The sequence below is a fragment of the Ranitomeya variabilis genome, chromosome 7 (genome assembly GCF_051348905.1).
Source record: "Ranitomeya variabilis isolate aRanVar5 chromosome 7, aRanVar5.hap1, whole genome shotgun sequence".
NCBI lineage: Eukaryota > Metazoa > Chordata > Amphibia > Anura > Dendrobatidae > Ranitomeya > Ranitomeya variabilis.
The window spans coordinates 23071206-23099172 of record NC_135238.1 but is presented as its reverse complement, the minus strand read 5'-3'; the positions used below and the strand labels follow the sequence as shown (position 1 = coordinate 23099172).

Genomic DNA, 27967 nt, shown 5'->3' with positions numbered 1-27967 from the left:
TTCTTAAAAATGAATATATTTAATTATGAAATTAGTAATATATACATAGAGCACGATGCCATAGAGTTTATGGTGTCACCAGAGTTCTCAATCTTTGTAGTTTTTATAGAGCTCCCCCTGCTGGCAGTTTTGTATATGACCAATTACCAAGGATGACCAGTAGTTCCAAACTGTTCGGGGTGAAAATACATTGAAGGGGTCTGGTCTGAGGTCTGAAATTAATTTAGGGGTCTGATATTAATGGAAAGATTTCAATATAATTATAAGGGGCCTAATCTGGGGTCTGAAATTATTATAGGAGTCTGGTCTTGGGCTTGATATTATTATAAGGGGTCTTGGCTGGGATCCTACATTAATATAAGGGACTGGTCCTGGTGTCCAAAATTTAATATAAGGATCTAGTATCTGATATTAATATAGGGGTCTGAATATATTTAAGAGCTCTGGTCTGAGGCCTAAATTTTTTTGGGGTCACTGATATTAATATAGGAGATTGATAGTATTGTAAGGGGGCTGGTTTGGGATAATATGATGATAATATAGGGGTCTGGTCTAGGGGCTGACGTTAATATTGTGGTCTGAAATTAATATAGCGGTCTGATCTGTGTTCTGATATTAATATAGAGTTTTGATAAGGGGTTTGACATTTTTACAAGGGGTCTGACATTAATTTAGGGGGTCTGGTCTGGGGTCTAAAATTAATTTAGCGCTCAGATGTTAATATAAGGGTCTGGTCTGGGATCCAATGATAATCTTAGGGTCTGGTCTAGGGTTTGACATTAATATTGAAGTCTCAAATTAATTTAGGGGGTCTAATATTAAAGCAAGGCTTTGGTCTAGGGTTTAATATTCTTACAAGGGGCCTGTTTTGGGGTCTGAAATTACTATAGGAGTCTGGTTTTGTGTTTGATAATATTATAAGGGGTCTGGGCTGGGATCTTAGATTAATATAGGGGTTTGGTCTGGGGTCCGAAATTAATTTTAGGATCAAGTTTCTGATACTAATAGGGGGCTGAATATAATTAAGGGATCTGGTCCGAGGCCTGAATTTTTTAGGGGTCTAATTTTAATATAGGGGTTTTGATAGTATTATAAGGGGGCTGGTTTGGGATCCAATGATAATACAGTCCAATGATAATACAGCTGTCTGGTTTGGAGTATAAAATTAATTTATAGTTCTGATCTGGGTTCTGATATTAATATAGAGTTTCGCTAAGGGGTATGATATTTTTTAAAGGGGCCTGGTTTGGGGTCTGGCATTAATATAGGTGTCTGATATTAATATAGAGGTCTAATGTTATTGCAATGGTCTGGGATCCAGTGATTTTATAGGGGTCTGGTCTGGGATTCAGTGATTTTATAGAGGTCTGGTTTGGGATCCAGTGATTTTATAGGGGTCTGGTCTGGGATCCAGTGATTTTATAGGGGTCTGGTCTGGGATTCAGTGATTTTATAGGGGTCTGGTCTGGGATCCAGTGATTTTATAGGGGTCTGGTCTGGGATGCAGTGATTTTATAGGGGTCTGGTCTGGGATTCAGTGATTTTATAGGGTTCTGGTCTGGGATTCAGTGATTTTATAGGGTTCTGGTCTAGGATTCAGTGATTTTATAGAGGTCTGGTTTGGGATCCAGTGATTTATAGGGGTCTGGTCTGGGATGCAGTGATTTTATAGAGGTCTGGTTTGGGATCCAGTGATTTTATAGGGTTCTGGTCTAGGATTCAGTGATTTTATAGGGGTCTGGTCTGGGATCCAGTGATTTTATAGGGGTCTGGTCTGGGATTCAGTGATTTTATAGGGGTCTGGTCTGGGATTCAGTGATTTTATAGGGGTCTGGTCTGGGATGCAGTGATTTTATAGAGGTCTGGTTTGGGATCCAGTGATTTTATAGGGGTCTGGTCTGGGATGCAGTGATTTTATAGGGGTCTGGTCTGGGATTCAGTGATTTTATAGAGGTCTGGTTTGGGATCCAGTGATTTTATAGGGTTCTGGTCTAGGATTCAGTGATTTTATAGGGTTCTGGTCTGGGATTCAGTGATTTTATAGGGGTCTTGTCTGCGATTCAGTGATTTTATAGGGGTCTGGTCTGGGATCCAGTGATTTTATAGGGTTCTGGTCTAGGATTCAGTGATTTTATAGAGGTCTGGTTTGGGATCCAGTGATTTTATAGAGGTCTGGTCTGGAATCCAGTGATTTTATAGGGGTCTGCTCTGGGATTCAGTGATTTTATAGAGGTCTGGTCTAAGATTGGAAATTAATTTGAGGGTCTGATATTATTATAGGATTTTGATAATCTTATAAGGGGTCTGGTCTGGGGTCTGAAATAATTAGTTGGGGGTCTAAATATACGTAGCCCCGCCCATTTGTATCTTTCGTATACACTCAAAAAGACCCTTCTTCTTTTTTCCACATCCTGCGGCTTCGGTATCACCCTGTAAAGCTGTCAGGGCATGCTGGCAGTTGTAGTGTCCCAAGAGCTGACGAGCCCCAGGATGGAGACCTCTGTCAGTATATTTACACTGCTCCGGGTTATTGCATCATAATTCATTCAGTTCCGCAGCAGCCGAGACATTTACAGATGTCCGACCAGACTGGGATAAGGGGATGCCACCATTCTTCCTGTAACTTATCCCAGTCTCAATACCTGGAAATTCCCAGTCTGAATGGGACTTATACTGGTGATCTAACTTAACCCCTCGGATGCCGTGACCCTGCAGACAAGAAGTAATAAAGAAGCTTAAAATGAAAAAAAAAAAAAAAAACAAGCGGAGAGAAAGAGAGAACCACACGGTGGTTAAAATGCCGCTACTGTGCGCGTATACCGCTATCTAGTGCTGCGCCTCCGGGGTATTACAGCTATAGACATCCCAGAGTCATCTAAGCCCCAAAACAGGCGTTTTGCATAAAATGAGGTTATTCGGAGCAATGTACGTAAGAGCCTCCCCTAGTGGTGGTCCTGGTGGGTCGGTGGTATCATCAGTGGTCCTGGTGGGCCGGTGGTGTCAGCAGTGATCCTGGTGGGCTGGTGGTGTCAGCAGTGACTGCGCCTCCTCGGTGTCACCGTTAGCCTCCTGGTTCGGTGCAGTTTGGCGGAGAGCGGGGTGTGTAGGATCCTCCCTCCAGGTACTTATAGCCATCTGGGAAAGTTCATGACTTGGGACCCAGATCTCCAGTTCTGTAGATGTGAGAGTGGAAATGGCGCCATCTGCTGGTGGCACCTGACGAGCGGGGAGACTCTTCATATGACGTCATTTCAGAAAGAGGCGAGTTTTGGGGTCTCCGAGGAGTAACCTTAGGAAAAGAGAAAAACAGCAGTTACCGCATTTATTACCGCAGTATATGGCGGTATTATTAGTTCCTTGTATTGTGTTATTATTTGGTAATTATATGGCGGTAGTATTTGAGCACTGTGTGGCGGTATTATTTGGTTATTGTATGGCGATCTTATATAGTCATTGTTTGGTGATATTATTAGGTCATTGTATGGCGGTATTATTTGGTCACTATATTGGGTATTTGGTAACTATAGGGGTATAATTTGGCAATTGCATGGTGATACTATTTGGTCACTGTATGGCAGTATTATTTGGTCACTATATGACAGTATTATTTGGTTACTGTATGATGTTAGCTGTTGTGAATTCTGCTCTTGGGCTCCCTCCGGTGGTTGCTAGTGGTAGTGCAGTGGTCTCTGGATTGTAATCAGGGCAGGTGTTTCTGCTTATTGCAGTTCTATTAGGTATTTAGGTGTGTAGGATCCATCAATCCCTGCCAGTTGTCCATTGTATCTTGGAGGGATTTCATCTCTGTCTGGCTCCACTTGCCCTGCTGTCATTTCAGCTAAGATAAGTGTCTTGTTTTTGTTCTCTGTAGCACACATGCAGTGTGCTTTTATGTGCAGTGCAATCTATTGTGTTTTTGTCCAGCTTAGACTTTAGTTTGGATTTTTCTGTCATGCTGGATTCTTTGGAGATGCAGATATACATCCTATGTCTTTAGTAAGATGTAGTATGTAGTACATTCTGCTGTGGATTTTTCTAGAGTTTTAATACTGACCGCTTAGTACTCTGTAATCTTTTTCTATTGTAGCTAGTAGTGCCTCTTTTGCTAAACTCTGTCTTTTCTGCCTGTGTACGTATTTCCTCTTAGACTCACAGTCAATATTTGAGGGGGGCTGCCTATCCTTTGGGGCTCTGCTCTGAGGCAAGATAGGATTTCCCATTTCCATCTTTAGGGGTATTTAGTCCTCCGGCTGTGTCGAGGTGTCTAGGCCATGTCAGGTACATCCCACGGCTACTTCTAGTTGCGGTGTCAGTATTAGGATTGCGGTCAGTACAGGTATCACTAACTCCAGAGATAGTCACATGCGGCTCCTGGGTCACCGGATCATAACAGTACAACTGGCCAACAATGAGTTAAATGCATCTCAGAAGAAGGGAGGAAAAGTGCTGAGCCATTTTTTTTTCTGTAGCCTGTTTTGTCTTTCCTTCCCTCTTTACCTCTGGGTGACTGAGGAGCGGTGTGTTGGCATGGATGTTCAGGCATTGGCTTCTCGTGTGGATCAGCTGGCTGCTAGGGTGCAGGGTATTTCCGATTATATTGTTCAGACTCCGGTTTTAGAGCCTAGGATTCCTACTCCTGATTTATTTTTTGGGGACAGGTCTAAATTTTTGAGTTTGAAAATTAACTGTAAACTGTTTTTTGCTCTAAAACCTCGTTATTCTGGTGATCCCATACAGCAGGTAAAAATTGTAATCTCCCTACTGCGTGGCGATCCTCAGGATTGGGCATTTTCCCTGGAATCTGGGAATCCTGCCTTGCTTAATGTAGAAGCCTTCTTTCAGGCTCTAAGGTTATTATATGATGAACCAAATTCTGTGAATCATGCTGAGAAGACCTTTTTGGCCCTGTTTCAGGGTCAAGAAGCGGCAGAATCGTATTGTCAGAAATTTAGAAAGTGGTCTGTACTGACTAAGTGGAATGATGATGCTTTGGTGGCAATTTTCAGAAAGGGTCTTTCTGAATCGGTTAAAGATGTTATGGTGGGGTTCCCCACGCCTATTGGTCTGAGCGATTCTATGTCTCTGGCCATTCAGATTGATCGGCGCCTGCGTGAGCGCAGAGCTGTGCGCGCTGTGGCGTTGTCCTCAGAGCAGATGCCTGAGCCTATGCAGTGTGATAGGACTCTGTATGGAGCGGAACAACGGGGATTCAGACGTCAGAATAGGTTGTGTTTTTACTGTGGCGATGCTTCTCATGTCATTTCGGTCTGCCCTAAGCGTACTAAGAGGATCGCTAGTTCAGTTACCATTGGTACCGTACAACCTAAATTTCTGTTATCTGTGACATTGATTTGCTCATTATCGTTATTTTCTGTCATGGCGTTTGTGGATTCAGGCGCCGCTTTGAACTTAATGGACTTTGAATTTGCCAGGCGTTGTGGTTTCCCCTTGCAGTCTTTGGAGAACCCTATTCCTTTAAGGGGCATTGATGCTACACCTTTGGCTAACAATAAACCCCAGTTTTGGACACAGGTGACCATGTGCATGGCGCCAGCCCATCGGGAGGATTGTCGCTTTCTGGTGTTGCATAATTTGCATGATGCTATTCTGCTGGGGTTTCCATGGTTACAGGTACATAATCCGGCGTTGGATTGGAAATCTATGTCTGTGACTAGTTGGGGTTGTCAGGGGGTTCATGGTGACGTTCCTTTAATGTCAATCTCCTCTTCCTCCTCTTCTGAAGTTCCAGAGTTCTTGTCTGATTTTCAGGATGTGTTCAATGAGCCCAAGTCCAGTTCCCTTCCACCGCACAGGGACTGTGATTGTGCTATTGACTTTATTCCAGGTTGTAAGTTTCCTAAGGGCCGACTTTTCAACCTGTCTGTGCCTGAACATACCGCCATGCGGAGTTATGTTAAGGAGTCTTTGGAGAAAGGGCATATTCGGCCATCTTCTTCACCATTGGGAGCGGGATTTTTTTTTTTGTTGCTAAGAAGGATGGCTCCTTGAGACCTTGTATTGATTATCGCCTCTTGAATAAGATTATGGTCAAATTTCAATACCCTTTGCCTTTGCTTTCCGATTTGTTTGCTAGGATTAAGGGGGCTAGTTGGTTTACTAAGATTGACCTTCGAGGGGCATATAATCTTGTTCGTATTAAGCAGGGTGATGAATAGAAAACTGCGTTTAATACGCCCGAAGGCCATTTTGAATACCTTGTGATGCCATTCGGACTCACTAATGCTCCATCTGTGTTTCAGTCTTTCATGCATGATATCTTCCGGAATTATCTTGATAAATTCATGATTGTATATTTGGATGATATTTTGATTTTTTCCGATGATTGGGAGTCTCATGTGAAACAGGTCAGGATGGTATTTCAGATCCTTCGTGATAATGCTTTATTTGTGAAGGGGTCTAAGTGTCTCTTTGGGGTGCAGAAGGTTTCTTTTTTGGGCTTTATTTTTTCTCCCTCGTCTATAGAGATGGATCCGGTTAAGGTTCAGGCCATTCATGATTGGATTCAGCCCACATCTGTGAAGAGTCTTCAGAAATTTTGGGGCTTTGCTAATTTTTATCGCCGTTTCATTGCTAACTTCTCCAGTGTGGTTAAACCCCTGACCGATTTGACGAAAAAGGGTGCTGATGTTACGAATTGGTCCTCTGCGGCTGTCTCTGCCTTTCAGGAGCTTAAACACCGATTTACTTTGGCCCCGGTGTTGCGTCAGCCACATGTTTCTCTTCCATTTCAGGTTGAGATTGACGCTTCTAAGATTGGGACAGGGGCCGTTTTGTCTCAGAGGAATTCTGATGGTTCCTTGATGAGGCCATGTGCCTTCTTTTCCCGAAAATTTTCGCCTGCTGAATGTAATTATGATGTCGGCAATCAGGAATTGTTGGCTATGAAGTGGGCGTTCGAGGAATGGCGACATTGGCTTGAGGGAGCTAAGCACCGTATTGTGGTCTTGACCGATCATAAAAATCTGATTTACCTCGAGTCTGCCAAGCGGCTGAATCCTAGACAGGCTCGATGGTCTTTGTTTTTCTCTCGTTTTGATTTCGTGGTCTCGTATCTTCCGGGCTCTAAGAATATTAAGGCTGATGCCCTCTCTAGGAGCTTTTTGCCTGATTCTCCGGAGGTCCTTGAACCGGTCGGCATTCTAAAGGAAGGGGTGATCCTTTCTGCCATCTCCCCTGATTTGCGACGGGTTCTTCAGGAATTTCAGGCTGACAAACCTGACTGCTGTCCTGTGGGGAAACTGTTCGTTCCTGATAAATGGACTAGTAGAGTGATTTCGGAAGTTCACTGTTCTGTGTTGGCTGGCCATCCTGGTATTTTTGGTACCAGAGATTTGGTTAGTAGGTCTTTTTGGTGGCCTTCTTTGTCGCGGGATGTGCGTTCTTTCGTGCAGTCCTGTGGGACTTGTGCGTGGGCCAAGCCTTGTTGTTCCCGTGCTAGTGGGTTGCTTTTGCCTTTGCCGGTCCCTGAGAGGCCTTGGACGCATATTTCTATGGATTTCATTTCAGACTTTCCGGTTTCCCAGAGGATGTCGGTTATCTGGGTGGTTTGTGACCGGTTTTCTAAGATGGTTCATTTGGTCCCTTTGCCTAAAGGTACCTTCACACTAAACGATATCGCTAGCGATCCGTGACGTTGCAGCGTCCTGGCTAGCGATATCGTTGAGTTTGACAGGCAGCAGCGATCAGGATCCTGCTGTGATATCGCTGGTCGTTGGTTAAAGTTCAGAACTTTATTTGGTCGTCAGATCGCCGTGTATCGTTGTGTTTGACACCAAAAGCAACGATACCAGCGATGTTTTACAATGGTAACCAGGGTAAACATCGGGTTGCTAAGCGCAGGGCCGCGCTTAGTAACCCGATGTTTACCCTGGTTACCAGTGTAAAATGTAAAAAAACAAACAGTACATACACACCTTCGTGTCCCCCGGCGTCTGCTTCCTGCACTGACTGAGCGCCGGCCGTAAAGTGAAAGCACAGCACAGCGGTGACGTCACCGCTCTGCTGTTAGGGCCGGCACTCAGTCAGTGCAGGAAGCGGACGCCGGGGGACGCGAAGGTGAGTATGTACTGTTTGTTTTTTTACATTTTACACTGGTAACCAGGGTAAACATCGGGTTACTAAGCGCGGCCCTGCGCTTAGCAACCCGATGTTTACCCTGGTTACCCGGGGACCTCGGCATCGTTGGTCGCTGGAGAGCGGTCTGTGTGACAGCTCTCCAGCGACCAAACAGCGACGCTGCAGCGATCGGCATCGTTGTCTGTATCGCTGCAGCGTCGCTTAGTGTGAAGGTACCTTAAGTTGCCTTCCTCTTCTGATTTGGTTCCTCTGTTTTTTCAGCATGTGGTTCGTTTGCATGGTATTCCGGAGAATATTGTGTCCGACAGAGGTTCCCAGTTTGTTTCTAGGTTTTGGCGGGCCTTTTGTACTAGGCTGGGCATTGATTTGTCTTTTTCTTCTGCATTTCATCCTCAGACAAATGGCCAAACGGAGCGAACTAATCAGACTTTGGAAACGTATCTGAGATGCTTCGTGTCTGCTGATCAGGATGATTGGGTGGCTTTCTTGCCATTGGCCGAGTTTGCCCTTAATAATCGGGCTAGTTCGGCTACCTTGGTTTCGCCCTTCTTTTGTAATTTTGGTTTTCATCCTCGTTTTTCTTCAGGACAGGTTGAGCCTTCTGATGTCCTGGTGTGGATTCTGTGGTTGACAGGTTGCAGCAAATTTGGGCTCATGTGGTGGACAATTTGGTGTTGTCTCAGGAGGAGGCGCAACGTTTTGCTAATCGTCGTCGGTGTGTTGGTTCCCGGCTTGTTCCTATGAAGGTTTCTTCCCCTAAGTTTAAGCCTCGGTTTATTGGTCCTTATAGGATTTCTGAGATTATCAATCCGGTTTCTTTTCGTTTGGCCCTTCCAGCATCTTTTGCCATCCATAATGTTTTCCATAGATCTTTATTGCGGAAATATGTGGTGCCCGTTGTTCCCTCTGTTGATCCTCCGGCCCCTGTGTTGATTGATGGGGAGTTGGAGTATGTGGTTGAGAAGATTTTGGATTCTCGTTTTTCGAGACGGAAACTTCAGTACCTTGTCAAATGGAAGGGTTACGGCCAGGAGGATAATTCTTGGGTCTTTGCCTCTGATGTCCATGCTACTAATTTGGTTCGGGCCTTTCACCGGGCTCGTCCTGATCGGCCTGGGGGCTCTGGTGAGGGTTCGGTGACCCCTCTTCAAGGGGGGGGTACTGTTGTGAATTCTGCTCTTGGGCTCCCTCCGGTGGTTGCTAGTGGTAGTGCAGTGGTCTCTGGATCGTAATCAGGGCAGGTGTTTCTGCTTATTGCAGTTCTATTAGGTATTTAGGTTGGTAGGATCCATCAATCCCTGCCAGTTGTCCATTGTATCTTGGAGGGATTTCATCTCTGTCTGGCTCCACTTGCCCTGCTGTCATTTCAGCTAAGATAAGTGTCTTGTTTTTGTTCTCTGTAGCACGCATGCAGTGTGCTTTTATGTGCAGTGCAATCTATTGTGTTTTTGTCCAGCTTAGACTTTAGTTTGGATTTTTCTGTCATGCTGGATTCTTTGGAGATGCAGATATACATCCTATGTCTTTAGTAAGATGTAGTAGGTAGTATATTCTGCTGTGGATTTTTCTAGAGTTTTAATTCTGACCGCTTAGTACTCTGACCTATCTTTTTCTATTGTAGCTAGTAGTGCCTCTTTTGCTAAACTCTGTCTTTTCTGCCTGTGTACGTATTTCCTCTTAGACTCACAGTCAATATTTGTGGGGGGCTGCCTATCCTTTGGGGCTCTGCTCTGAGGCAAGATAGGATTTCCCATTTCCATCTTTAGGGGTATTTAGTCCTCCGGCTGTGTCAAGGTGTCTAGGCCATGTCAGGTACATCCCACGGCTACTTCTAGTTGCGGTGTCAGTATTAGGATTGCGGTCAGTACAAGTACCACTAACTCCAGAGATAGTCACATGCGGCTCCAGGGTCACCGGATCATAACAGTTAGTCAAATGAGATAGTATCACTCAAAAGATAGGTCATCAATTGAGTCTACTGTGCCCATTATTTATACATTATTGTTTGGCCTCCGTATGGTGATGATAATACATATTTATTGTATGGCGGTATTTTTAAGTCACTATACGGTCATACTCAACTACTGCAGTTTTTCTTGAAGCTGAGCAATTCCATGCAGCCGACAATATCCAGTGGTCAGCAATGCTATTTGCAGCGCCTATTATTTAGGCATTAGTGTTTAGCAATATCATTTGGTCATTGTGTGGCGGTACTATTTGGTCACTATATGGGGGTGTTCTACTTTCTGTAAGTAGTCACCCATGCAGCCCACCATGCCCAGTTGTCATTTATCATGTCCATTAGTTAAACATTATCGTTGTTTGGCCACTGTATGGTAATATTGTTTGGCCATTGTATGGCAGTACTATTTGGTCACTATATTGCAGTTGTACTAATGAAGTATTTTCTAGAAGCTGAGTAGTCCCAAGCAGCCTACAGTGCCAATTGTAAAGACATTATTGTTTGGCTACTGTATGATAATATTATTTGACCAGTGTATAACTCTACTCTTTGGTCGCTAAATGGCGGTATTATGGAACCAGAGCTTTCATCCATGCAGTCCATACTGACCATGCTTTTGACATAAGTGTGCGGACACTGAATGTTGATATTATTTGGACGTTACATGGAGGCATCACTTGGATACTGCACTATATGGCTGTATTATTTAGACATTACACAGGGGTATCACTTGGGTACTGCACTATATGTCTGTATTATTTGGACATTACATGGAGGTATCACTTGTGTACTGCAATATATGGCTTTATTACTTGGATATTACATGGAGGCATCACTTGGGTACTGCACTATATGGCTGTATTATTTGGACATTTCATGGAGGTATCACTTGGATACTGCACTATATGGCTGTATTACTTGGACATTACATGGAGGTATCACTTGGGTACTGCACTATATGGCTGTATTACTTGGATATTACATGGAGGTATCACTTGGGTACTGCACTATATGGCTGTATTATTTGGACATTACATGGAGGTATCACTTGGGTACTGCACTATATGGCTGTATTACTTGGATATTACATGGAGGTATCACTTGGGTACTGCACTATATGGCTGTATTACTTGGATATTACATGGAGGTATCACTTGGGTACTGCACTATATGGCTGTATTATTTAGATATTACATGGAGGTATCACTTGGGTACTGCACTATATGGCTGTATTATTTAGATATTACACGGGGGTATTACTTGGGTACTGCACTATATGTCTATATTATTTGGATATTACATGGAGGTATCACTTGGGTACTGCACTATATGGCTGTATTATTTGGACATTACAGGTTATGTGGTGGTCACATAGAGACCCATGAAGACCAATTAATCTGGCATTAACATGGTTGATTTGTGAGTTGTACGTGGTTTGTTTTGGCACGGTATGGCAGTATGATTCAGGCACCATATTCGTTTTCAGCACTGTATGGCGGTATTTTTTTTGCTCAGTACATACTGCTATCATTTGCGTCCTGTATCCCTGGTTTAGTTTCTGTCCTACAACTATTTGATCTCACGACACTATAGAGCGGTGGATTTTACAGGATTGCGGCACTATAAGAATTACTACAGAGGAAAGTATGGGATCGATAAAGGAGAAAAAATATTGATCAAAAAGTAGATTTACCTTATAATTCCCCCTACTAGCAGACCACCAATCATGGGTCCAACCCAGTATATCCAGTGATATGCCCAGTAGTCGGCCACCACAGCCGGACCGAAGGCTCTGGCAGGGTTCATGCAGGCTCCGGAAATGTTCCCTCTGTAAGACACAAATGTCACAATGTGAACGACGGTCAGCCAGGAACTAACACAGTGTAACGACAGACAGCGAGGCGAAGAAAACAGCCGCTATACTATATCCCTATGGGGAGATGTCACTTGTGGTTTGAGGTAGCAAATTCCAGAAACGGGGGGCAGCACGAGAGAAGTCCCGGAGCTGAGAAGGAGGAATGATGACGACGGATAGGAGAGCAGAGTGTTTTTCTTTGTCTTCTAGGCGATTTTAGGCATTTGTTTTCCTTACCCAGCCAAGATGTCTGCCGTCACAGTGAATCCTATGCAAAAAGGGGCCAGAGGAGTGCTGGTCTTCTTATTGATGGCTCCCATGCAGACAGCGAGCACCAAGAAGAGCGTCATTATAATTTCTGCTCCGAGGGCACGTGGAACATGGCTGTCATCCTTCACAAGATTGAATGAAGCTCCGCCAGCATCCTGGAATCTGGACTCCAACGTCAAGGCCTGGGAAGAAGCAAGACGGGTGAGAAAACTGGAGGGATATCGCGCCATACTTGGAGTCTCTACCTCTTTTTTGGGAATATGCTCCAGTCACAGCCAAAGCTTCCTTCAAAAATTGAATTTTTCTTTGCACTCTACGTCTACTACCTCTCCTACAACGCACCACAGCACTACAACTCCCCGCCACAGGCAAAAAGGAGACACCAGCTCCTGCATGCTTTTTTTTTAAAAATGCAGCTTTGGCAAGGACTAGAGTAGAAGACCAGATATACGAGTACGAGGCGCGCCTTCCCTTTATATAGTTATACCTTGGCCAGCGCCGCTCCAATCATCCCTCCGCAGAGTTGGCAAATCCAGTATGGCACTACCAGGAAAATATTGAGTCCTCCGATTATAAAGGCGCCCAGGGACACCGCGGGGTTAAAGTGTCCGCCACTGAAAGGACAAGAAATAAATGGTCAGTTTTCAGAAAATAAAGCGTTAAATAATGGCGTCATGGGGCAGTTGCCCAAGGGCCTCCACCTCTAGGGGCCTCCATTTAACAAGCTGCAGGGGGGAATTCACAAACACACCCAAAAAGGTGCCCGTGTGGGGTAAATCCCGCAGTGGGCGATGTTATCAGCGACAATTGTCGGACTCTGACCACAAAGGCTAAATAATAAGCCCAGTCTGCTGGATAGGGATATTATTACTGTGTACAACATCGCCACCATGTGGACAAACACAGGAAACAGGATTCTTAAAGAGACAGTCACTTTATTTTCTTTATGATTTTTCAGAATTAAGAGTAAATGCTGTCAGATAATTCAGAAACTGAGTTTCTTATTTATTGCAAAAATTAATATATATGTCCTCTATGACATGTTGCTGACGTGCGGACATACTGCGGTGCGGACACCAAATAACCTCTGTACCTGTATGAGCTAAAGGTATAAAGTGATCAGCGTCTATAGAGGAGGTGACATTATTGTAACTTCTTATCTCGCAGGGAAGGATCAGCCATAACAGTTTATTCTACTGTTCCTAAATACCAGTTAATGGTTATAGAAGATAAAGACGGTGATTACCATCCGCGGGCGCCACACCCAACGACACCTACCGCCGTCTGTACAGTGTGGCGGAGCAGTCTGATACCCCCAGTGTCAGTCATTATCCTGTACCCCGAGTGTCAGTGTCATTATCCTGTAACCCCGAGTGTCAGTGTCATTATCCTGTACCCCAAGTGTCAGTGTCATTATCCTGTACCCCAAGTGTCAGTGTCATTATCCTGTACCCCGAGTGTCAGTGTCATTATCCTGTACCCCGAGTGTCAGTGTCATTATCCTGCACCCCAAGTGTCAGTGTCATTATCCTGTACCCCAAGTGTCAGTGTCATTATCCTGTACCCCGAGTGTCAGTGTCATTATCCTGTACCCCGAGTGTCAGTGTCATTATCCTGTACCCCGAGTGTCAGTGTCATTATCCTGTACCCCAAGTGTCAGTGTCATTATCCTGTACCCCAAGTGTCAGTGTCATTATCCTGTACCCCAGTGTCAGTGTCATTATCCTGTACCCCAGTGTCAGTGTCATTATCCTGTACCCCGAGTGTCAGTGTCATTATCCTGTACCCCAAGTGTCAGTGTCATTATCCTGTACCCCAAGTGTCAGTGTCATTATCCTGTACCCCAGTGTCAGTGTCATTATCCTGTACCCCAGTGTCAGTGTCATTATCCTGTACCCCGAGTGTCAGTGTCATTATCCTGTACCCCGAGTGTCAGTGTCATTATCCTGTACCCCAAGTGTCAGTGTCATTATCCTGTACCCCAGTGTCAGTGTCATTATCCTGTACCCCGTGTGTCAGCGTCATTATCCTGTACCCCGAGTGTCAGTGTCATTATCCTGTAACCCCGAGTGTCAGTGTCATTATCCTGCACCCCGAGTGTCAGTGTCATTATCCTGTAACCCCCAGTGTCAGTGTCATTATCCTGTACCCCAAGTGTCAGTGTCATTATCCTGTACCCCAAGTGTCAGTGTCATTATCCTGTACCCCAAGTGTCAGTGTCATTATCCTGTACCCCGAGTGTCAGTGTCATTATCCTGTACCCCGAGTGTCAGTGTCATTATCCTGTACCCCAGTGTCAGTGTCATTATCCTGTACCCCAGTGTCAGTGTCATTATCCTGTACCCCAAGTGTCAGTGTCATTATCCTGTACCCCGAGTGTCAGTGTCATTATCCTGTACCCCGAGTGTCAGTGTCATTATCCTGTACCCCAGTGTCAGTGTCATTATCCTGTACCCCAGTGTCAGTGTCATTATCCTGTACCCCGAGTGTCAGTGTCATTATCCTGTACCCCAAGTGTCAGTGTCATTATCCTGTACCCCAAGTGTCAGTGTCATTATCCTGTACTCCGAGTGTCAGTGTCATTATCCTGTACCCCCAGTGTCATTATCCTGTACCCCGGGTGTCAGCGTCATTATCCTGTACCCCGAGTGTCAGTGTCATTATCCTGTACCCCCAGTGTCAGTGTCATTATCCTGTACCCCGAGTGTCAGTGTCATTATCCTGTACCCCCAGTGTCAGTGTCATTATCCTGTACCCCCAGTGTCATTATCCTGTACCCTGAGTGTCAGTGTCATTATCCTGTACCCCGAGTGTCAGTGTCTTTATCCTGTACCCCAGTGTCATTATCCTGTACCCCGAGTGTCAGTGTCATTATCCTGTACCCCAGTGTCAGTGTCATTATCCTGTACCCCAGTGTCAGTGTCATTATCCTGTACCCCAAGTGTCAGTGTCATTATCCTGTACCCCGAGTGTCAGTGTCATTATCCTGTACCCCGAGTGTCAGTGTCATTATCCTGTACCCCAGTGTCAGTGTCATTATCCTGTACCCCAGTGTCAGTGTCATTATCCTGTACCCCGAGTGTCAGTGTCATTATCCTGTACCCCAAGTGTCAGTGTCAGTATCCTGTACCCCAGTGTCAGTGTCATTATCCTGTACCCCAGTGTCAGTGTCATTATCCTGTACCCCCAGTGTCAGTGTCATTATCCTGTACCCCCAGTGTCATTATCCTGTACCCCCAGTGTCAGTGTCATTATCCTGTACCCCGAGTGTCAGTGTCATTATCCTGTACCCCAAGTGTCAGTGTCAGTATCCTGTACCCCAGTGTCAGTGTCATTATCCTGTACCCCCAGTGTCAGTGTCATTATCCTGTACCCCCAGTGTCATTATCCTGTACCCCCAGTGTCAGTGTCATTATCCTGTACCCCAGTGTCAGTGTCATTATCCTGTACCCCCAGTGTCAGTGTCATTATCCTGTACCCCCAGTGTCATTATCCTGTACCCCCAGTGTCAGTGTCATTATCCTGTACCCCGAGTGTCAGCGTCATTATCCTGTACCCCGAGTGTCAGTGTCATTATCCTGTACCCCCAGTGTCAGTGTCATTATCCTGTACCCCCAGTGTCATTATCCTGTACCCTGAGTGTCAGTGTCATTATCCTGTACCCTGAGTGTCAGCGTCATTATCCTGTACCCTGAGTGTCAGTGTCATCATCCTGTACCCCGAGTGTCAGTGTCTTTATCCTGTACCCTGAGTGTCAGCGTCATTATCCTGTACCCTGAGTGTCAGTGTCATCATCCTGTACCCCGAGTGTCAGCGTCATTATCCTGTACCCTGAGTGTCAGTGTCATCATCCTGTACCCCGAGTGTCAGTGTCATTATCCTGTACCCCGAGTGTCAGTGTCATTATCCTGTACCCCGAGTGTCAGCGTCATTATCCTGTACCCTGAGTGTCAGCGTCATTATCCTGTACCCTGAGTGTCAGTGTCATTATCCTGTACCCCCAGTGTCAGTGTCATTATCCTGTACCCCGAGTGTCAGTGTCATCATCCTGTACCCCGAGTGTCAGCGTCATTATCCTGTACCCCGAGTGTCAGTGTCATTATCCTGTACCCCGAGTGTCAGCGTCATTATCCTGTACCCTGAGTGTCAGCGTCATTATCCTGTACCCTGAGTGTCAGTGTCATTATCCTGTACCCTGAGTGTCAGTGTCATTATCCTGTACCCCGAGTGTCAGTGTCATCATCCTGTACCCCGAGTGTCAGCGTCATTATCCTGTACCCCGAGTGTCAGTGTCATTATCCTGTACCCCGAGTGTCAGCGTCATTATCCTGTACCCTGAGTGTCAGCGTCATTATCCTGTACCCTGAGTGTCAGTGTCATTATCCTATTCCCCGAGTGTCAGTGTCATTATCCTATTCCCCGAGTGTCAGTGTCATTATCCTGTACCCCGAGTGTCAGTGTCATTATCCTATTCCCCGAGTGTCAGTGTCATCATCCTGTACCCCGAGTGTCAGTGTCATTATCCTGTACCCCGAGTGTCAGTGTCATTATCCTGTACCCCGAGTGTCAGCGTCATTATCCTGTACCCTGAGTGTCAGCGTCATTATCCTGTACCCTGAGTGTCAGTGTCATCATCCTGTACCCCGAGTGTCAGTGTCATTATCCTGTACCCCGAGTGTCAGTGTCATTATCCTGTACCCCGAGTATCAGCGTCATTATCCTGTACCCCGAGTGTCAGTGTCATTATCCTGTACCCCCAGTGTCAGTGTCATTATCCTGTACCCCCAGTGTCATTATCCTGTACCCTGAGTGTCAGTGTCATTATCCTGTACCCCCAGTGTCATTATCCTGTACCCCGAGTGTCAGTGTCATTATCCTGTACCCCGAGTGTCAGTGTCATTATCCTGTACCCCGAGTGTCAGCGTCATTATCCTGTACCCTGAGTGTCAGCGTCATTATCCTGTACCCCGAGTGTCAGTGTCATTATCCTGTACCCCGAGTATCAGCGTCATTATCCTGTACCCCGAGTGTCAGTGTCATTATCCTGTACCCCCAGTGTCAGTGTCATTATCCTGTACCCCCAGTGTCATTATCCTGTACCCTGAGTGTCAGTGTCATTATCCTGTACCCCCAGTGTCATTATCCTGTACCCCGAGTGTCAGTGTCATTATCCTGTACCCCGAGTGTCAGTGTCATTATCCTGTACCCCGAGTGTCAGCGTCATTATCCTGTACCCTGAGTGTCAGTGTCATTATCCTGTACCCCCAGTGTCAGTGTCATTATCCTGTACCCCGAGTGTCAGTGTCATCATCCTGTACCCCGAGTGTCAGCGTCATTATCCTGTACCCCGAGTGTCAGCGTCATTATCCTGTACCCCGAGTGTCAGTGTCATTATCCTGTACCCCGAGTGTCAGTGTCATTATCCTGTACCCCCAGTGTCAGTGTCATTATCCTGTACCCCGAGTGTCAGTGTCATCATCCTGTACCCCGAGTGTCAGCGTCATTATCCTGTACCCCGAGTGTCAGCGTCATTATCCTGTACCCCGAGTGTCAGTGTCATTATCCTGTACCCCGAGTGTCAGCGTCATTATCCTGTACCCTGAGTGTCAGCGTCATTATCCTGTACCCCGAGTATCAGCGTCATTATCCTGTACCCCGAGTGTCAGTGTCATTATCCTGTACCCCGAGTGTCAGTGTCATTATCCTGTACCCCGAGTATCAGCGTCATTATCCTGTACCCCGAGTGTCAGTGTCATTATCCTGTACCCCCAGTGTCAGTGTCATTATCCTGTACCCCCAGTGTCATTATCCTGTACCCTGAGTGTCAGTGTCATTATCCTGTACCCCGAGTGTCATTATCCTGTACCCTGAGTGTCAGTGTCATTATCCTGTACCCCGAGTGTCAGTGTCATTATCCTGTACCCCCAGTGTCAGTGTCATTATCCTGTACCCCCAGTGTCATTATCCTGTACCCTGAGTGTCAGTGTCATTATCCTGTACCCCGAGTGTCATTATCCTGTACCCTGAGTGTCAGTGTCATCATCCTGTACCCCGAGTGTCAGTGTCATTATCCTGTACCCCGAGTGTCAGTGTCATTATCCTGTACCCCGAGTATCAGCGTCATTATCCTGTACCCCGAGTGTCAGTGTCATTATCCTGTACCCCCAGTGTCAGTGTCATTATCCTGTACCCCCAGTGTCATTATCCTGTACCCTGAGTGTCAGTGTCATTATCCTGTACCCCGAGTGTCAGTGTCTTTATCCTGTACCCCGAGTGTCAGTGTCATTATCCTGTACCCCCAGTGTCAGTGTCATTATCCTGTACCCCAGTGTCAGTGTCATTATCCTGTACCCCGAGTGTCAGTGTCATTATCCTGTACCCCAAGTGTCAGTGTCATTATCCTGTACCCCGGGTGTCAGTGTCATTATCCTGTACCCCAAGTGTCAGTGTCATTATCCTGTACCCCGAGTGTCAGCGTCATTATCCTGTACCCTGAGTGTCAGCGTCATTATCCTGTACCCCGAGTGTCAGTGTCATTATCCTGTACCCCGAGTATCAGCGTCATTATCCTGTACCCCGAGTGTCAGTGTCATTATCCTGTACCCCCAGTGTCAGTGTCATTATCCTGTACCCCCAGTGTCATTATCCTGTACCCTGAGTGTCAGTGTCATTATCCTGTACCCCCAGTGTCATTATCCTGTACCCTGAGTGTCAGTGTCATTATCCTGTACCCCGAGTGTCATTATCCTGTACCCTGAGTGTCAGTGTCATCATCCTGTACCCCGAGTGTCAGTGTCATTATCCTGTACCCCGAGTGTCAGTGTCATTATCCTGTACCCTGAGTGTCAGTGTCATTATCCTGTACCCCGAGTGTCAGTGTCATTATCCTGTACCCCCAGTGTCAGTGTCATTATCCTGTACCCCCAGTGTCATTATCCTGTACCCTGAGTGTCAGTGTCATTATCCTGTACCCCGAGTGTCATTATCCTGTACCCCGAGTATCAGCGTCATTATCCTGTACCCCGAGTGTCAGTGTCATTATCCTGTACCCCCAGTGTCAGTGTCATTATCCTGTACCCCCAGTGTCATTATCCTGTACCCTGAGTGTCAGTGTCATTATCCTGTACCCCGAGTGTCAGTGTCTTTATCCTGTACCCCGAGTGTCAGTGTCATTATCCTGTACCCCCAGTGTCAGTGTCATTATCCTGTACCCCAGTGTCAGTGTCATTATCCTGTACCCCGAGTGTCAGTGTCATTATCCTGTACCCCAAGTGTCAGTGTCATTATCCTGTACCCCGGGTGTCAGTGTCATTATCCTGTACCCCCAGTGTCAGTGTCATTATCCTGTACCCCCAGTGTCATTATCCTGTACCCTGAGTGTCAGTGTCATTATCCTGTACCCCGAGTGTCATTATCCTGTACCCTGAGTGTCAGTGTCATCATCCTGTACCCCGAGTGTCAGTGTCATTATCCTGTACCCCGAGTGTCAGTGTCATTATCCTGTACCCCGAGTATCAGCGTCATTATCCTGTACCCCGAGTGTCAGTGTCATTATCCTGTACCCTGAGTGTCAGTGTCATTATCCTGTACCCCGGGTGTCAGTGTCATTATCCTGTACCCCGAGTGTCAGCGTCATTATCCTGTACCCCGAGTGTCAGTGTCATTATCCTGTACCCCGAGTATCAGTGTCATTATCCTGTACCCTGAGTGTCAGTGTCATTATCCTGTACCCTGAGTGTCAGCGTCATTATCCTGTACCCTGAGTGTCAGTGTCATCATCCTGTACCCCGAGTGTCAGTGTCTTTATCCTGTACCCTGAGTGTCAGTGTCATTATCCTGTACCCCGAGTGTCAGCGTCATTATCCTGTACCCTGAGTGTCAGCGTCATTATCCTGTACCCTGAGTGTCAGTGTCATTATCCTGTACCCCCAGTGTCAGTGTCATTATCCTGTACCCCGAGTGTCAGTGTCATCATCCTGTACCCCGAGTGTCAGCGTCATTATCCTGTACCCCGAGTGTCAGCGTCATTATCCTGTTCCCCGAGTGTCAGTGTCATTATCCTGTACCCCGAGTATCAGCGTCATTATCCTGTACCCTGAGTGTCAGTGTCATCATCCTGTACCCCGAGTGTCAGTGTCATTATCCTGTACCCCGAGTGTCAGTGTCATTATCCTGTACCCCGAGTGTCAGTGTCATTATCCTGTACCCTGAGTGTCAGTGTCATTATCCTGTACCCCGAGTGTCATTATCCTGTACCCTGAGTGTCAGTGTCATTATCCTGTACCCCGAGTGTCAGTGTCATTATCCTGTACCCCCAGTGTCAGTGTCATTATCCTGTACCCCCAGTGTCATTATCCTGTACCCTGAGTGTCAGTGTCATTATCCTGTACCCCGAGTGTCATTATCCTGTACCCTGAGTGTCAGTGTCATCATCCTGTACCCCGAGTGTCAGTGTCATTATCCTGTACCCCGAGTGTCAGTGTCATTATCCTGTACCCCGAGTATCAGCGTCATTATCCTGTACCCCGAGTGTCAGTGTCATTATCCTGTACCCCCAGTGTCAGTGTCATTATCCTGTACCCCCAGTGTCATTATCCTGTACCCTGAGTGTCAGTGTCATTATCCTGTACCCTGAGTGTCAGTGTCATTATCCTGTACCCCGAGTGTCAGTGTCATTATCCTGTACCCCGAGTATCAGCGTCATTATCCTGTACCCCGAGTGTCAGTGTCTTTATCCTGTACCCCGAGTGTCAGTGTCATTATCCTGTACCCCCAGTGTCAGTGTCATTATCCTGTACCCCCAGTGTCATTATCCTGCACCCCGAGTGTCAGTGTCTTTATCCTGTACCCCGAGTGTCAGTGTCATTATCCTGTACCCCGAGTGTCAGTGTCATTATCCTGTACCCCAAGTGTCAGTGTCATTATCCTGTACCCCAAGTGTCAGTGTCATTATCCTGTACCCCCAGTGTCAGTGTCATTATCCTGTACCCTGAGTGTCAGTGTCATTATCCTGTACCCCGAGTGTCATTATCCTGTACCCTGAGTGTCAGTGTCATCATCCTGTACCCCGAGTGTCAGTGTCATTATCCTGTACCCCGAGTATCAGCGTCATTATCCTGTACCCCGAGTGTCAGTGTCATTATCCTGTACCCCCAGTGTCAGTGTCATTATCCTGTACCCCCAGTGTCATTATCCTGTACCCTGAGTGTCAGTGTCATTATCCTGTACCCCGAGTGTCAGTGTCTTTATCCTGTACCCCGAGTGTCAGTGTCATTATCCTGTACCCCGAGTGTCAGTGTCATTATCCTGTGCCCCAGTGTCAGTGTCATTATCCTGTACCCCCAGTGTCATTATCCTGTACCCTGAGTGTCAGTGTCATTATCCTGTACCCCGAGTGTCAGTGTCTTTATCCTGTACCCTGAGTGTCAGTGTCATCATCCTGTACCCCGAGTGTCAGTGTCATTATCCTGTACCCCGAGTGTCAGTGTCATTATCCTGTACCCCGAGTGTCAGCGTCATTATCCTGTACCCCGAGTGTCAGTGTCATTATCCTGTACCCCCAGTGTCAGTGTCATTATCCTGTACCCCGAGTGTCAGCGTCATTATCCTGTACCCCGAGTGTCAGCGTCATTATCCTGTACCCCGAGTGTCAGTGTCATTATCCTGTACCCCGAGTGTCAGCGTCATTATCCTGTACCCCGAGTGTCAGCGTCATCATCCTGTACCCCGAGTGTCAGCGTCATTATCCTGTACCCTGAGTGTCAGTGTCATTATCCTGTACCCTGAGTGTCAGCGTCATTATCCTGTACCCCCAGTGTCAGTGTCATTATCCTGTACCCCCAGTGTCAGTGTCATTATCCTGTACCCCCAGTGTCAGTGTCATTATCCTGTACCCCGAGTGTCAGTGTCATTATCCTGTACCCCGAGTGTCAGTGTCATTATCCTGTACCCCGAGTGTCAGCGTCATTATCCTGTACCCTGAGTGTCAGTGTCATTATCCTGTACCCTCAGTGTCAGTGTCATTATCCTGTACCCCGAGTGTCAGCGTCATTATCCTGTACCCCGAGTGTCAGCGTCATTATCCTGTACCCCGAGTGTCAGTGTCATTATCCTGCACCCCGAGTGTCAGTGTTGTAGTTCTGACAATGGCTGAACCTCGTGCTGATTCGATGTTGTCTCTGAGGTTCGGCACCGCTGATCGTGGGCACATTACCCCTGAGTCCCGTTTCTCCCTATAGTTGGGGTACGGGAGCGTCGGGCGCTGACATCTCACCCACCCACATCATCCCATCACTCCAGAGTAAATATCCCTCATTATTCCCTGAAAATATGTTCTTAGCTCCAGGAAATAAGCCATGATAGGGTGCAGCCACGTCGGCCCCGGCTCCTCACGTCGTACGCTCACCTGATGCCACCAAGGATAGCGATGGTCAGTCCTAGGGCGAGTCCATGTGCCAGCGCAGGCTGGAGGCTTCCCGTGCTTGGTGAATTCTCAATGACGGAAAGGCACCCGATAAACACAAAGAGCGAGGTGCCCAGCAGCTCCGCCAGACACGGCTGCACGTACTCCTCAAACCAGTGGGGTTTCGGCTCCTTTTCGACTACGATTTCTTGCATTTCTTTGAAGTTCATGTTGCCCAGTTCTGTGTCTGTCATTGCTGAATCTAGAGCCAACGAGAGAACACTGTGGGTTATGAGCTGCTCAGTGCTGACACTACACAATGGAGAAGTGATGCCGTACTGAGCATGTGCGACCACGACCACCACTCCTGCACACAGTGAATGGAGCAGTGGTCGCACATGCTCAGTATTGCTCCATTCTCACAGGTGACTTTGGGACCCTTGTTCTTGTGATCAGAGTTGGTCCCAGGGGTTAAACCCTTAGCAATCATATAGGTAACGTATATAATGTAAACAAAGGGATATACACTGTGTGCAGAATTATTCGGCAAGTTGTATTTTGATCACATGATACTTTTTATACATGTTGTCCTACTCCAAGCTGTTCAGGCTTGAGAGCCAACTACCAATTAAGTAAATCAGGTGATTTGCATATCTGTAATAACGAGGGGTGTTGTCTAATGACATCAAAACCCTATATAAGGTGTGCTTAATTATTAGGCAACTTCCTTTCCTTTGGCAAAATGGGTCAGAAGAGAGATTTGACGGGCTCTGAAAAGTCCACAATTGTGAGAAGTCTTGCAGATGGATGCAGCAGTGTTGAAATTGCCAAACTTTTGAAGCGTGATCACCGAACAATCAAGTGTTTCATGGCAAATAGCCAACAGGGTCGCACGAAGCGTGTTGGGCAAAAAAGGCGCAAAATAACTGCCCAAGAATTGAGGAAAATCAAGCGTGAAGATGCCATTTGCCACCAGTGTTGCCATATTTCAAAGGTGTAACGTCACTGGAGTAACAAAAAGCACAAGGTGTGCGATACTCAGGGACATGGCCAAGGTAAGGAAGGCTGAAAAACGACCACCTCTGAACAAGAAACATAAGATAAAACGTCAAGACTGGGCCAAGAAATATCTTCAGACTGACTTTTCAAAGGTTTTATGGACTGATGAAATGAGAGTGACTCTTGATGGGCCAGAGGCTGGATCAGTAAAGGGCAGAGAGTTCCACTCCGACTCAGACGCCAGCAAGGTGGAGGTGGGGTATTGGTATGGGCTGGTATCATCAAAGATGAACTTGTGGGACCTTTTTGGGTTGAGGATGGAGTGAAGCTCAACTCCCAGACCTACTGCCAGTTTCTGGAAGACAACTTCTCCAAGCAGTGGTACAGGAAGAAGTCGGTATCGTTCAATAAAAACATGATTTTCATGCAGGACAATGCTCCATCACATGCCTCCAACTACTCCACAGCGTGGCTGGCCAGTAAAGGTCTCAAAGAAGAAAAAATAATGACATGGCACCCTTGTTCCCCTGATCTGAACCCCATAGAGAACCTGTGGTCCCTCATAAAATGTGAGATCTACAGGGAGGGAGAACAGTCCACCTCTCGGAACAGTGTCTAGGAGGCTGTGGTGGCTGCTGCACGCAATGTTGATCGTAAACAGATCAAGCAGCTGACAGAATCTATGGATGGAGGCTGCCGAGTGTCATCATAAAGAAAGGTGGCTATATTGGGCACTTGTTTTTGGGGGTTTTGTTTTTGCATGTCAGAAATGTTCATTTCTAAGTTTTGTGCAGTTACATTGGTTTACCTGGTGAAAATAAACAAGTGAGATGGGAATATATTTGGTTTTTATTAAGTTGCCTAATAATTCTGCACAGTAATAGTTACCTGCACAACCAGATATCCCCAAGATAGCCAAATCTAAAAAAAAAAAAAACACTCCAACTTCCAAAAATATTAAGCTTTGATATTTGTGAGTCTTTTGGGTTGATTTAGAACATAGTTGTTGATGAATAATAAAAATAATCCTCTAAAATACAACTTGCCTAATAATTCTGCACACAGTGTATGTTGTTGATAGATCAACCCCTTTAAGGCCAACCCCTTTAAGGCTTTCATGTTCCCTCAATCTCCAAATCTAAGAACCAATATGTAGCTATGCCCAAGTTCCATCCTCCTCCCAGTAGTCATACCGTTTTGTGTATACAGCTCCAATGCTGAACAATGCGTTTCTTACAAGCAAACCCTGATGCGGAGTTAACACATTACCACACTCCCTCACTAACTCACAGTCAGACGTTAACACGCGGCTGCAGTGTCAGACTACAAAGGTGTTTGTAGTCTGTCACCATGGAGACACATAGTTCTGCATGAGTGCTGCATACACGGAATGGCGTTTTATTTATATTCCATGTGGCTTTGTGCTTAAATGTAAAGTAACAGATTGTATATAACATTGCAGACGGACTGTCATGTGAAAGCAGCTCAATGTCGTAGCTGGACTGCAACATCAAAATGTCACAGGAAAGAATACAGAGCCAAAAAACGATAAGATATCAGAAACTTTCCGCATTCAAACACTTTTCTTTCTGGTCTTGTTTGAATAGAGTGTGGACGAAGTTTGCCAAGGTGACCCCCTTCCTACACACCGCCTTATCTACAGAATTAGCCACCCTAGTCCCAGTTCCACAGTCCATCAGATAATTTTTTGTTAGAGCCTTAAAGGGTTATCATCTTCACAGATGAATACTTTATCGGACAGAGCTTGTAAAAACAAGCACTTTTGCAATTTACTGCTTATTAAAATTTTCAGCCGTTCCTGAGATATTAACGCTTTTTCTAGAAAGCAGCGGTGGTCGGTCTCCGCGGCAACAAAATGTAAACAAAATAAAAGTGTCGATATCTTAAGAACGGATGAAAATTTTAATGCGCAGTAAATTGCAAAAGTGCTTGTTTTTACAAGCTCTATCCAATAAAATATTCATCTGTGAAGATTGGAATTACCCTTTAAGGTGACTGTCCAGCAATGCTTTTATTTACTGGGTTTCACGATTAAAGGGTACAATCTAGGTTTCAAGGACGCTGCGTGATTTCTGACCTTTGGATTTCCCGTTATCTCCCAGTTTACAGTTTCGAGACGTGATATTCTACAAGTTCGACCACAGAGCAAAATAATATCCAATGGATGGGTCTGAAACAAGAGTCTAGTCTTCTCAACATCGCCCCCTATCTTTGAAAAAAAAAAATATTTTTTTTTTCTTTATGTGTCCTATCTATAACCCCAGCGAGCGTTACCCCCCTCCCTAAATATAGGCAGAGGGCAATTATCTATATTACAGTAATACCGGTCTCTATTCTTTCCTAATCGCCTCAATCTTTTCCATAAACATAATGACGGGCGACCGCTTCTGAGATAATCTCGGCGGTATAATCTCCGGGGCGGTCATATATGATCATAGACATAAGTGTCATTAGAACGTTATTATAATATATATATCACCACGAGCCAGAACTTCTTAAAGGGGTTAACCATTATATTCAAGTTGACCCCCCAAAAATGAAATTGATCATACAGTATAGACAGGGACCCCCCAAAGATATATCATTTATTTGCAATGTGTGCAGCTTGTAAAATGTTAGTTTTTTTCTGGAAACCGTCAGCAAGTAGGTCGTTAGTAGGTGTTATTATGGCTTGATCGATTATCCCGCACGTGTGTGAGCATGCAAATAATCTTAAAAGCTTTTTAATATGATGATCAGGACTGGGGGGAGGCATGGATATATTAAAGGGGATGTCAAGGACATGGGGGCATTTAAAGGTACGACCCAAGATTATGCGTAAAGTGGTTCCAAAAGGCAATGTAAGGACATATAGAAATAGAAATTTGTCACGTATATCAACAGCAGCTTGCTGACGGTTTCCAGTGAGAACCAGAATGGGAGAAAGGCTCACTTTAAAGTATATTTTTATTGTATAGGTGCAATAGATAAAATACTGGAAATGTCACATGATGCTACATGTATGGGCTAAAATCTGAGCATTGCTAAGGTCCCATATGGGTGGAAGAAAGCGAAAAATGATCTAAACTGCGAAAAAAGTGGCAAAAAAATTAGTTTACGACATTTTCAAACTTAAAGGGGTCAGATCTGCAAAAAAAAATATATATATTTTTTATGTAATTTGTATGATTTAAACCTCAGGATTCTGTCAAACAGGCCCTCGAATCTCAGCTTCCTATGGTTTATTATAAAAATATGGGATTTTGAAGAAAGCAAAGACTTTTTTAATGTTTAGGCAAGGAATGGGGTTTATAATTTTGGCAAAATTGGAGCTACACGGCGACTTTTGGTAAAATTGCGGAATTACATCCCAACATATGTGCTACTGGTTAGATGTAGTCTTAAAGGGGTTGTCTGGAGGGGGTCCAAACACTGGGGCTCGCACTGATTGGCAGAACAGAGCCCTTTTTTCCTCTTAGATTGGAACGACAGTGCACAAGTGCGGTCACCGCTCCACCCATGCCTTATGGGGTCTCTGGGAAAAAAATCAGAGCATGACGCTCAGCAGTCCCATAGAGAATGAAAGGCACAGCGGTCAAGCATTCTGAAAAGGATAAAGTTCACAATTCTGCTGATTGGTGAGGGTCCCAGTGGTCAGACCCCCACAGATCTACAAGGTATCACCCCCTTCTTTTGATTGGACAGCTCCTTTAAGTAGGTATTCAAGATGGGTACTAAGGGGCAAAATGCACGGGTGCACTCATGCCCACTTTTCTCAGTGTTCGGTTGCGGTGTGAAGTGCAAAAATGATTTAAAAGAAAGTATAAAAAACATATGAAAAAGTATAAAAAGTGTATAAAAAGTGTATAAAAAGTACAAAAGTATAAAAAGCATAAAAAGTGTATAAAAAGTACAAAAGTATGAAAAGTGTACAAAAATATGAGTAGTGATAAAAAAATGCAAAAGTATTAAAAAAAAGTATAAAAAGTGTGAAAAAAGCATAAAAAGTGCAAAAGTGTAAAAAATACAAAAGTATAAAAAGTGGAAAAACTTAGAAAAAAATCTACAAAAGTGAAAATAATACATATAAGATTCCATAAGAGTTTCTACGGAGTTTTCTTAGATCACTTACTGCGATGGCCGAGCTGTCGTCACCTGGTGGCACCGGCTTTGTCTTCTTCTCCGGAGAGGCCTCTTAGACTGACTCCTGATGAAGACGTTCTCTCAAGTACCGTACTCTCCTGTACAAAAAGCAATAAAAGTGCAGCTGTTGGGTCGTCAGCGACCAATCACACTGCTCTCTTATCGCAATCATTCCCGAAGTCAATAATCTTCCACTGCCAAGAAGGTGGATATAGTGCCCTCCCTCGCAGTACAATGC

General features: G+C 45.5%; 1 protein-coding gene across 1 annotated transcript; it reads right to left on the bottom strand.

The window, feature by feature from the left end:
- AQP8 (aquaporin 8) lies at window positions 1-27874 on the bottom strand. The gene is made up of 6 exons (XM_077274529.1): window positions 27719-27874; window positions 22591-22849; window positions 12673-12799; window positions 12153-12367; window positions 11754-11888; window positions 1-3289 (listed from the first exon to the last, which is right to left on the bottom strand). Exons 2-6 carry the CDS (start codon window positions 22839-22841, stop codon window positions 3247-3249), a joined length of 771 nt encoding a protein of 256 aa, XP_077130644.1. The 5' UTR covers window positions 22842-22849; window positions 27719-27874; the 3' UTR covers window positions 1-3246.
- Window positions 27875-27967: the final 93 nt, after the last annotated feature.